Below are 12,806 nucleotides of genomic sequence, written 5' to 3'. Positions count from 1 at the left end.
ATAAAGAGAAGAGCCCCCACCGCCGCCATGGAAGAGGGTTGGCGACACAAAGGTGGGCTAATCAAACCCTCACTCTAAAGAAGACTTAGAGAGTGAGTTCAATCTTATGAAGATATAAAACAATTTTGATCTGATCATGATTAGTCAAAATTAAAACAATTTAATAGTCACACGACCACTTAAAATTGTCATTTGACTTTTTTAAATGAATTTATTTTAAAAGTCACATGAGTTCATGTTTTAATTCTAACCATAATGATTGTAATTTATTCTTATGTTCTCATATAAAATCATATTTCTCATAAGACACATCATCAATATATGTGTGGTTTAAAAAACCAATATACGTATATATGTGTGTAGTTGGACCCTAAAGAAATTTGGGTTAAATCACTTTAATGCTTTTTACTTCATTTGTACTTGTGTTTTGTCCTTTTTACTCATTTTTTTCATTTTTCCTTTGTAATTAAGATTGAAGTAACCCTTGTACTTTCTTTTAATGCATTTGTTTCTTTGCTGATAAAAAAAAATCACGATAATGGTGGATCAATAAAATTTTAGAAAAGTAAGTCAGAAATTTCACTTATCTTAAATATCATTAATCTTGACCGTCATTAAAAAATATCATTAATCCACATAAGACAAGGATGATTTTACCATATTTTTTCTATAATCATTTAGAGAAGAAAAAGAAGGTTTAGAGAAGAAAAAGAGGGAATAGAGGAATGATGGGTTTGGGTTTGATGCATGAGAAAAGAAAGAAGATATGTTTTCCGATGTAGAAAAAAAAACGAAAGAAGATTTAGCAATGGATGTTCAAACGAAGGTGCCGAATTACGAATGCATACATGATGCGCGTAAAAGTTACTACTAAAATGTAAAAACAGAAACGGTTAAATAAAAACCTCTTTTTGATTTTCAAATAAAACTGACTTAAAATAAAATCAGCACTACTTTTGTCAAACATGTTTAATTTTCTTTTGAAATTGACTTTCTAAACAGAAAATCAGAAACTTGAAACCATCCCAAATGGGGTCTAATGCTTTAATCTTGTGGTGGAAATAGGCAACGCCGAAGACGAGGATTTGCTGCAGCGGTAGACTTTTGGCAGAAGATCTAACGAGGAAGAGTGAGAGAACAATCTCGTATGACTCGAAATAGAGTCAAAGAGAAAAATTATATTGTTATCATTTCTCTCGGTTATCCCTTTAGAGTGTATTGTGTGGGAATTGAATCCGAAAGTTTTTCTCACATACTCAGCCTGCATTGCTAACTAAATTATCTCTCTGTTAGTGTTATAAATTTATTAATAACTCATATATTACACACATGTGACACGAGAGAACAATATCTAGTTTATAACAATTTTCATATGACTGATAATTTTATAGTCATTAATTATGAACATAAATATAATACGTACACATTTGAGACACAGACAGATGCATCATGCATATATAATTTGATTAAAATTTTACTGAGAAATTTCGTGCAAATTCTACTTATAACATAAAAAATCAATGGATTACTGTACTCTCTTATTTTACTATCAGCAAATATATATTTTTATCAAAAACCTCTCTTTCACTGTACTGTTTTTCGTTTTAGTGTGAGCCCTCTATGTAGGCCAAGGCAATATACTATGAATAATTGGACAGAGTGTGTCTTGAGCCTAAGACTTTTAAATTTCAAATAGGGAAATGATTTTTAACTTCGGCAAGGTGTTGAGATTCAGTAGAAATATGCAGATTCTAATGGTTCAAAAGGGCAGAAGTTACAAAAATTGTTATCGAAAACTAAAATTCAGAATGTATTTCTAAAATTACATTTAAAATGTAATTTTTTGAAATATTTTCTAAGCTTTTATTTCCGGTGTCCATTGTTGTAGTAATGCACATTACCGGCAAAATAGTGTCAGAATGTTTTTCAAAATACTTTAAAATGTAAAATTTTAAAATGTATTTTGAGCTTTTATTTCCGGTATCAATTGTTGTGGTAATGCGCATTAATGGCAGTTCAAAACCAACTCTTCACTCCAGCCTTGAAGTATTCTGTGAGCCCCTTCTTTTGCATGACTAAATAGTGGGATGGTTTCAAATATAATTTTTTTGAGATCTATTTTGATACCATCTCACTATTTAATTATCACACGAAAAATTCATGATTTCTAATCAAACGATTGTATAAAGCTCAAAAAGATACAATAATTAAACTCTTCAAATATATGTATCTAAAATAAACTAATCATAACCACTGACAACCTCATTTAAATTTCGCAAGATGCATATTTGTTTATACATTTTTGCCAGCTAGTGTATGAAAACAAATGATGAGGCATCTGGTAAGATTTCAACCCTAACAGGCTAACATGATATAAAGAAGAGTTGTAGTTCAAGTCAAAACCTCAGCAAATAAATCAAAGTATGATTTTAAGTGGTATATGTTCAACTTTGCTAAACAAGCTACAAGCTAAGTTCTCATATTCGATCTTTATATATGAAAAAAATAAATTAAACTACCCTAAAAGAGTTAACTCCATGAAAATATGAACATTTAGACATGATTCTCAATACTTAGTGTTGAATTAAAAAACCTCCCCAAAAAAAAGTTTATATATTATTGTTATAACAATTGGCAACCCTTGGGTCACCAAGCCTAGTAAGTGTGTTTATGTTTGCAAAAATAATTTGTGCTAATAGTTTTTTTTTACTTCAGCAATATTTGTAGTTTTTAGCGATTTCCGATAAGATGAATTTCTAGGCATTGGCAGTGTAAAAAATTTTACACAATCATTCAATCACAACCTTCCATTTTTTATTTTAAATATTGTTAAATTCAAAATTAATTATGAGCTAGTAAAATAGAGAGATATGATTGAATGGTTGTGTAAAACTTATTTACACTGTCGTCGGTGCATAGAAATTAGCCTCGATTACTATAAATTGTAGTTTTTGGCAATAAAAAACTATCACAAGTTGCAAATGTTGTTAGTGTCAAAAAATACTTGTGTGCACCAACTAGCGCTGATATGTTTATTGATGACCGAAAGAAAGAAAAACCACAATTTTTTCTGTAAAGTAATTGTTCAACATGTGCAAGAATTACTTATTAGCTAAGGGTTTTAATATTTTAGGTTTTCTCTTTATCAAAAGCCAACCTAGGTTTTCTCAATAATCATCCAACCTACCTGTCTCTCTCCCTCTCTCTTTCTCTCACCCACACATCCTCCAAAGATATAGACACAACATTTTAACTTCATCCTATGATTTAAAAGTCTTCATATGAATGTGGCTTACAAAGAAATTAATTAAAAAGTATCATAGTTTAATCCCACGATGAATTTTTTATTCTTTGTTTACTTTTCTGGTTGTGAGAATAGCTATGCAAGTTCGACCACTTTATAATTTGTCACACACTCTCTCTCTTTCTCTTTACCCTTCCAACCTCATCTCATTCGGTTCTCTCTGCAGTACTCAATTGATCCCTTTGTTTTCTATTCGTTTCTGAGGTTTGAATCATTGGGCACTCCTATTATAACTTCCTTTTAAAAACCCCTGTACATAATTTAATTCTTCATATTACTATTCTCGTTTTTTTCTATTACATATTTTAATCATACTATATAATTCTTTTTTTCATTCCCTTTTGGTTTGTGTTTATACTTGTTTAGAGCTTTGTGTTTATGGCCGGCATAGACTTGGGTTCAGCATCACACTTTGTTCATCGCCTTCAACGCCCTGACCTTGAAGATCATGATGAGAACCAAGACCAAGATGGAAACAACAACAGCAATGAAGGGCTTGACCTAGCTACACAAAATCAAGGTCCTGGTGATGTTGTCGGTCGGAGGCCAAGGGGAAGACCACCAGGATCAAAGAATAAGCCTAAACCACCCGTGATCATCACAAGGGAGAGTGCAAACACGCTTAGGGCTCACATCCTTGAAGTCAGCAGTGGTTGTGATGTGTTTGACTCAGTCGCTACCTATGCAAGGAAACGGCAGAAAGGGATCTGTGTTCTCAGCGGCAGTGGCACCGTCACCAACGTCACACTACGGCAGCCAGCTGCCGCCGGCGCTGTGGTGACACTGCACGGAAGGTTTGAGATATTGTCCTTATCAGGATCGTTCCTCCCACCTCCAGCTCCACCAGGTGCCACAAGTTTGAGTGTGTTCCTTGGTGGGGGTCAAGGTCAGGTTGTGGGAGGAAATGTTGTTGGCCCTTTGGTGGCTTCTGGGCCAGTTATTGTGATTGCTTCATCATTTACTAATGTTGCGTATGAGAGGTTGCCCTTGGAGGAAGATGAATCTCTTCAGATGCAACAAGGTCAATCATCTGCTGGTGGCGGTAGTGGCAGTGGTGGTGGTGGAGGAGTTAATAACTCTTTCCCTGACCCATCTTCAGGGCTTCCGTTCTTCAATTTACCCCTAAACATGCCTCAATTACCAGTTGATGGTTGGGCTGGAAACTCCGGTGGAAGGCAATCTTATTGAGTTGATCTTCGGGGCACAAAGGTGAGTAGTTGAATCTTAACATCTATATATATATATATATATATATATATATATATATATATATATATTAATTTTCTGGTGAATTTCCTTCTTTCCTTTGAATTGTTTGTGAAGAAGTACTGATTGTTACTGAAGTTCGTCTTCTTTTGCTAGGAATGTTGTAAGAACTCTTTTTAGGAACAATTGTAAAACGTTTGCCCTTTGTTGTTGTTCTTGTTGTTAGACTATAGTTTTGGTTGTGCATTGACCTCAAGTTGAATAAATCAGACTCAATAACATATTTTTTGAACTTTGAAGTTGGGTTTTAGATGATATGTTCTTCTCCGTCTCATAAATTTGTTTCCATGGTTTAGTTTAAAGTAGAGCAGATAACAATGAATTAAGTTTGCTCTTAATGTATAAACAACACACAACATTGAAACTATATGGATAACCAAATACTCCATATATATTGATCACTCAAGAAATAATACACACAAATTGATCATTTGTGTTTGTTGGTATTCGAAGAATAGTTAACTACAAGAATCTTAACATTAATTATTGCTTTTGACCGTATGAAGTTGAACATCTCTCTCTTTTATATAATTAACTCCACCTTATACAAGTGGGAAAAAACTATTAAAAACAAGTGGGAATAATTATATTTCTTGATTTCTGTTTCCCTTAGTTCAATATGGCTGTTGTAGAAGAAACCTAAAAAAAGCTTAATTAATGTCTAATATATATAATTAATTTTCTTCACATGCATAAAGCAATATGAAGCATCTTTTCTTATCTATTCTAAACTACCAATTTTAGATTGGAATTAGATGGAGAAAGAGAAATGGGGATGGAACCAAAATATACCTAGAGTGAGAGGAAAGGCAAAGACAGTCAGTCATATGCATAGAGATTCTTAAGTTGTGTGAGTTTGTGGTATATTTTAGGGTGTTTTCAATTGCCTTTGTTTCAAAAACATATAATATGATGTTGCACAAAACAAACCTTGCTTAAACTTAAATAGGTTCTTCAATATTAATAGTATTTAATGATTCAAATTAAAGAGACATAATCTGTGTAAACAACTACTTTAAGAATTTAATTAGCTTGTCCTACGGTAGATAATCTAACTTTGATTGCTAGCTAGATTGAGTGTACGAATTAAATCAATTCGTTTTTATAAAATTTAAGATTCCAAAAGATAGGATTTAACTTATTCCAGAAACTCGTCTAATTTAATAATTAATTCAAAGACATGTTTATCCATAAAATATGTCTTAAAAAGCATAACATATGCATGTTATTATGCCTTAAAATACTTGCACCCCTTGTTTCCCCCTTGCTAGTTAATGCTCTAGAACTTATCAAATTAAAGCAATAATGCAGTCTTTAAGAAATTAGGTTAACCATTAAATACAGAGTGAGTGTGAGTGTTAATGTGTTACTATCCACACTCACACTTTTAAAACTTTGCTTATTTTTTTTATAAGTGAAAGAATATATTGAAAAAAAAGTACATACAAGAGGTATTTTTTTTACAATAAGAAAAAAGAGCAAGTAGTAAGAAAATTACAAGTCAAAATTACACTAAAAAAATAGCTACCTTGGAAGCAAGACTTTAAGACTTTGTTTACGGTGGTGTACAGTGTACTGATATAGCGTTTGTGATCAACATGTAGAGTTCAATTTGTAACTATGTCCAGTAAATCTTAATAACAACATTTGCTTCCATGTCAGTTTTCCCTTAACCTGATACTTTGGCTACAGCGATTTCTTGTTGATATGATGTTCAAAATCTTAATTAACAACATTTGCTTCTATGTCACTTTTCCCTTAACCTGCTACTTTGGCTACAGCGATTTCTTGTTGATATGATTCAAAAGAGTATACAAATTAAACCGATATTGTTTTCAAAATTGTTTTGAAAATGAAATAAGTATAATCTTAATATATTGGAGATTGGATAGGAATAAAGTAGGTCCTATATCATATATTTAGTATGAAACTTGCAGAGTGGGTATATATGTCGTTGGTTTTTTCATGCCAAAGCTGTCACTATTCCTTTCTCATTCTTTACAAGAATAGAATATTCGTTGAGAACTTGAGATAGTGGTTTTGTTGGTTTAACTTTCTGATCATTATCAAGCTTTGAGTGCTATTTAATTTGATTTCTAATTGGTGGAGAGTTTTGAATAAAAGAAGATAGAAAGGTTTACGATATGCTTTTCTTCTCGTTTGCTTATACGTACACTCTCCACTACAAAAATTCCACATTCAAACCTTAATTTTCGTTCCCCTGAAGTGTTGGGTGGTTATATGTGAGCACGTCCAAAAGGCCGGTTGTTGATGGTTAAGGACAGTCGGCTAGAGGAGAGTGGTTGTGTGGTCTGTCCAAATCTCTTAATTAGGTAATTGGACCTTATAAACATTTCTTATATTTCATTACTCTTACTCAAGTCTAATAAGAGTAGTCGAGTTAGACTTGCTCTATTTGAACTTGTATTCAAATAGAATTTCAGAGGCCATCATTGTGGGCTTGTGTTCCTTCTATGTGAATTTGAATCACAGAGACCCAGGGCTGATGGTTTTCTTAGCTGAGTTTTGTGTTGTTGACAGTTAGGGAGAGTGGTTTGGTGTGTGGTCTAACCTAAAAACCTTAAAGGCAATTGAATTTCCAACACCAACACTTATAAAAGAGGATCTTGCTGCGTGATGCGTCCTTAGGATCTGGTGAATGGCGAGCGCAAGGATGAGTAGCAACGACATTGTTGAGAAATGTGGTAAGGATATAGGAATGACGGGGGAGCGATCGAGGGATATGATTGGTGAGAATGAAGTACGAGAAAAGGAGGCTAACACGGTTAATGGAAAGTCTCATTAGGAGTGGAGATTAAGACAGAGGAGAGTAGAATAGGAGAAGCTATCCTCTCTCTTTATTGACGACTTACGGGAACATATTGAACTGAATACGATTTGAAATTTTTTGAGGAAGTCGACCTTAATCAAAGATGCATTCATTCAAAATTGTAAGAATGCAGGGACAAAGTGCAAGTTCAGATTCGTAAGGCACAAGAATGTAACAAAAGCAAGATATATTACCAATTCAGAAGTTTAATGGGTTGTAACTTTTTGGTTCGTAATTAGCATGTGAATATAAAAAATACTCGCGTAACTTTGGGTGAAAGAAGGGTTAAGGGAAACATAAATCAAGGGTGGAATCAAAGACCACAAAACCAAATGTTTGAGATAAGAGGCCCGAAACGGGTTGTGAAGAATAAGAAGTTCCTTAAGAGTTTGGTGATAATATTTTTTCTTCATTTATAACTCTTTTCAATTCCAAAGATGATAGGAAGTGGTTAGCGAGAACGGTTATGGTAACCATAGAAGGTTTCAATAATCAAGGGGTAATCTCCAAGGAGGTTTTCCTTCACCAGGTTTTTCTAAAGGGATTTTTCATAGTAAGGTTTTAATGATGCATGCTTTCTATAATCTGTCTCCTTGGAGGTGGTGGGTGGTGAGCTTCTCTACTAGTAGGTAGATCAGTGTTGTTTCTGTAGTAGTCGTTATTTTAGTTTTCTTTCCCTCTTCTCTTCATACTTGTATTGAGTTGAAGTACTCCTTGTACTTCACTTCAATATATTCATAATAGCTTATAAAAAAAATGGTAACCATAGAAGGGATGCAAAGCATGGAGATTGTGCAGGATTTCTTGTCTCACATTGGCATCTACTATATGTTGAGGTTAGGAAGTTTGGAGCAGTAGAGGTATCACTATTGTTTGAAAGTGATGAGGAGATAAATTCCACTTTACTGGAGGCAAGAGAATTGTTACTTGAAAAAATTGTGAAAAAATTGTTTTGGTTACCCATGGAATATTCACTCTATGGCCTTAAGGCATTTAATATTATGGGTTAAAGTAAGAAAGGTACCGCTTCATGCATAGAATCACAATTTCTTCGCTGCAACGTAACTGCAAGTAGATATGGGAGACTTGTTTGTAGCAGAGGAGAAGAGAGGGGACGGAACATGTAGAATCGACGGAGGGAGGGTGAGCGTAGCCTGAGAGAGGGTAATAGTGCGAGAGGGGAGACAAGGGCGACTTATAGTGGTGGAGGAGGGTGCAGGGGAGGGGCGATGGTATAGGCTGACACTACAAGATGGTAAGGGGCGACAAAGGAGGGTGACGAGGAGGAGGAGTTGCAGAGGAGGGTGACGAGAAGGAGCGGCGTAGAAGGCAGACCATGGAGAGGGTTGGAGGAAGAGAATATATAATGTAGGGTTTGGGAAAATTTTGACACAGGGACAATTATAAGGAAACTTCGGCGGAGAAATTGATGGCTCTTAGAGAATGTAGGGTTTATCTCAATGCAAGAAGTGGATCATACACATACACAGTTAGCGTTGGTCCACTCCGATGCTAAATTGACCGGTGGACGATACGTTGAAACATAGCTTCCACTATTTATCCTATGTCGGACGCTATGTTTCTGGTGATTTTAGTGCTAGCTCTCACAGACGCTAAATTGTTAAACACTGATGCTAACTTGGTTTGTCCGATGAAAAACTTAAGTGCATCTCTTTTTTTCTTTTCTTTGTTGACGTCTTTGGTTGACACAAAGAAGTCAAATATAGCATCAGAGTCATGACCAAAGCTTAATTTGAACATTAAATAACCACATTCTTATACTGGATCTTATACCTTTGCAGTACTTCTTAGATATGAAAATAATTCTCTTCAAGGATGGTCGCTTCCTAAGTGAATAGAATTATACCAACTATGTTATATGCAAAACAAATTGACTAACGATGTCATTACCACACCACAAGTCCTCAAGGATAAGCATATTCTTATTCTGGTGTTTTTTCGCATTATTGTGGGTGCTCTTCAATATTTTTCTTTCACACTTCAGACATCACCCATATTGCAACACTTGAGCAACACAATTATGTTAGATTTGAAGGTTGTTAAGTGCATTTCTATCTTAAAAGTACACAAAATTAAGGATACCTCTCCAACATTCCATCTAGCCTGAATGGTTTTAGTGATATCGATCCGATTAGTATGATTGCCTAATACTAGACAAATGCACAATAAGTTATTGTTTCTTTTATGGTGCTAATTGCATCTCCAAGTCCTCTAAAAAGTATTGAAGTCGATATCACTCCATGCATGCCTCATGCTACTACAAAATTGACATGGAACACTTCTTCACGACATTGGTATCCTTTGAATGATTAGGACTAAAAACCAAGTCCTTTGAATGATGCGAATTCCAAGGTTAGTATAAAACGAAAATTTCAACCAATATTCATTGTGGGATTTGTAATGATATTAAGGGAACAAATTCCTTGAGTTGTGGCACAATATATACAAGAGTTAGTACTTGTTTGGGGAGATAGAGAAGTTCATGATCCGAGAAGTAAGACATAAAGAGATATTGACGTTATCTTTACCCAAAATTTTAAGACATTAAACTTATGGATTACATATCTTATACTCCCTCCGTTTCTTATTATCTGTCCAATTTGAAGAAAAAAATTTGTTCCTATATATTTGTCCAGTTAGAGTTTCAAGAGAGCATTAATTGATGTTTTTCCAAGAAATGCCCTTGCAAGAACAATAAATGAGGAAAGATAATATACATTTTAAAGGTTGAAATAGGAAATCAAATAATACTTTTATGAAAAGTAACAAAATTAATTGCACTCATTAATATGTATGTTTCTTCTCTTCCTGGACAGTTAAATAGGAATGAATGGATTAAATCATTATCCTCGCTCATACTCCTACTTAACTAATCTAAGAACTCAGCTCACATTTAAATTCTCACTGAATGACATGATCAGAATATGCTGAAACATATCCTTCTATCATTAAGGATTTCATTTAATTTTCTTCGTGTAATTGTTGTATATATAAACACATTGAGAGTTTTATAAAAATAAAACGCTTCTGTACTCATCCATGTCATCATCTTTTTTTTTTAGGTAAGCTAAAGATGATATTAAGGGAAGTACTAAGGGTACTTCAACCATGTACAAGGTTGTCAATTAGCAAAAAGCTAATATGAAATACAATACGAATTGCCAAAAAAGAAAGCTGCAAAACTTAGCATAAGGCTAGCAGCAAGTGTATTTTGGCCACTAGACAAGTGTATTTTGGCCACTAGACATAGATCAAAATTTTCCAGCCAATATGAATCCATGTCATCATCTAAAGTAGTGCTCGTTAATGCAGCGGCGGAACCAGAAATTTTGGGAAGCCTGAGCACATATCCAAGAAGTTTTCCCTTACCTTTACATTTGCCCTTTTTTTGTTTTTTTTTTTACCCAAATTATGATCTGGGCCAAAGAAATTTTTTTTTTTTTGGCCAGAGCCTGAGCACAGGCCTAGGATGGCCAGGCGGTACATCCGCCTATGCGTTAATGGTATCGAAACTAGTGCCCCCCTCCTTCTCTGTAAACCCCATCTAACACGTTTCTTTTTAGACTATTTACAATGAAGATTCAACATCCTTTTTTTTCATTTGTTACACTCCACGTCATATTTTCTATATCTTCTATTTAATAATTTAACACACATTCAACTTTTACTCACTACAATGGTTTTGTTTAATAAAATTCAACACCCTACCCCACCACTTTTATTTCATATTCTTATTTTCTTTTATGTTTTTATTTTTTATTATAGATTAATAACAATTATCGATTTAAATTAAATTAAAATAATTAAAGTTAAAAATGTAATCGGTAGAATTTTGGGTGTTAAAAGGATTATTGTTGATATTCATTCCACTAAAAAGATGTTTAGAGCTACAAACAAGAGTTTATTTGAGGCTAAATAGAAAAACTACAGGAAGAAATTATGTGTCGAAAAGAACCAAGTCTCTATTTATATACAAAAAAAAAATGATGAATTTTGATGAATTTTTTTTTTTAATTTACTACGAAATAATTGACCACAAATAATTAGGATGAGATAAAAACCTAGAAATCACAACAACCAATGAAATTTTGTCAAGTGTATTAAGTGGCCCACACTTACTATTTATTCAACCAGTTGAAAACATTTAACCGATTGAATGTTCAACAGCCTATTTAACACCCCACTACATATGTTCAACGTTGAAACAAGTATTCAACATCCCCTGTAACTAGTCTTAAGTAAGTCATCCCAAATTAATGCTTAAGCTACTTATCAATGACTTTGTTAGTATCCCTAGCATCATTTTTCTTAAGCCATGAATAAAAAATTGACTTTTGAATGTTGTGATTTATCAAATTTGTTGGCCGCGAGTAAAACTATGAGGATTTCAATATTGGAGTAATAAGACTAGATCATAAAATGGATTGAATATCACATTTTTTTCATTGAAAACTTTTAAAGTATTGCGTGTATGAGTTTTTTCACTTATAAAGTGTTCAACACTCCGTTAATCATCCAATGTAACTTCTTTCTCACAGTTGAATTCTCAATTGTCTATCTCTCAAGTGTGAGTCTATCTCAAGCAGAAGACTCTAAATATTTGCACCGTCGTTGGCTCTACATCCAAAATATAAGTTGTTTTGCAAAATCAATGCACTTTTTATCTCTTTCTTCCTTGTATACCCTCATTTAATATTATATCTCTTAATTACCACTTTCAATTTTCACCTATCACAATTCTCACTATCCACTTAACCAATAATAACATTTCTCTCATTAATATAACACAACTTTAAATAAATGTATTTTAATCAAAAAAAATTATCAATTAATGAGTTCTTAAACAATGTGCATAACCTAAAACAACCTATATTTTGGAACGGATGGAGTAATATATATATATATATATATATATATATATATATATATATATAATCCGAAGTAGGAAATATTCATATTAAACCATTTCAATCACTCATCTAATTAGTCACGACATGAGACAAGACAAGCATTTTCATCTTAAAATTAAAATGTCCTTATAGTAAATATATATAAAGAGGACTCAGGAACGAATAACATAACTGATCAATTAAGAATTATGAATGTTATAAAAAAATAAACTATTCAATTAAGAACATTGGTGTAAATCTTGTTTGTTGTTTTCAATGACGGCATCCATGTTCGAGTTCTCATCGATGACATTGTCCATCCGCTATCTCCTAAGTACAAGACTACAAGTTTCCAAAATCATAAATTAAAGTTCAATATAGCCGGCCTACAATACTTGAAGTTCCTTAATTAACTATCCAATAAATTTATTTTCACACTTTATTCACACCTAAACACGTAAGAAAGAAAAGAGAAAAATAAAAAAAGAGATTGTGA

The 12,806-nt window shown here is 33.4% G+C and overlaps 1 protein-coding gene across 3 annotated transcripts; it reads left to right on the top strand.

Annotated features, from left to right (window-relative positions):
* Window positions 1-3,353: 3,353 nt before the first annotated feature.
* LOC130728408 (AT-hook motif nuclear-localized protein 23-like) lies at window positions 3,354-4,802 on the top strand. Of its 3 annotated transcripts, XM_057579872.1 has the most exons (3): window positions 3,354-3,508; window positions 3,671-4,513; window positions 4,667-4,802. In XM_057579872.1, the coding sequence occupies exon 2, from the start codon at window positions 3,683-3,685 to the stop codon at window positions 4,490-4,492; it is 810 nt and encodes a 269-aa protein (XP_057435855.1). In that variant the 5' UTR covers window positions 3,354-3,508; window positions 3,671-3,682; the 3' UTR covers window positions 4,493-4,513; window positions 4,667-4,802. The 3 variants fall into 3 exon arrangements, with proteins under 3 accessions (XP_057435855.1, XP_057435854.1, XP_057435856.1); XM_057579871.1 differs by having other exon boundaries at window positions 3,671-4,802; XM_057579873.1 differs by having other exon boundaries at window positions 3,424-3,556; window positions 3,671-4,802.
* Window positions 4,803-12,806: the final 8,004 nt, after the last annotated feature.

This window comes from Lotus japonicus, chromosome 1 (assembly GCF_012489685.1).
Source record: "Lotus japonicus ecotype B-129 chromosome 1, LjGifu_v1.2".
Classification (NCBI taxonomy): Eukaryota; Viridiplantae; Streptophyta; class Magnoliopsida; order Fabales; family Fabaceae; genus Lotus; species Lotus japonicus.
The sequence above is the reverse complement of the archived record's forward strand: the minus strand, read 5'-3'. Positions and strand labels throughout refer to the sequence as shown.

What these genes read in the sequence shown, in the direction of transcription:
- LOC130728408 (XM_057579872.1), top strand. Translation starts at nt 3,683, where the DNA reads ATGGCCGGCATAGACTTGGGTTCAGCATCACACTTTGTTCATCGCCTT.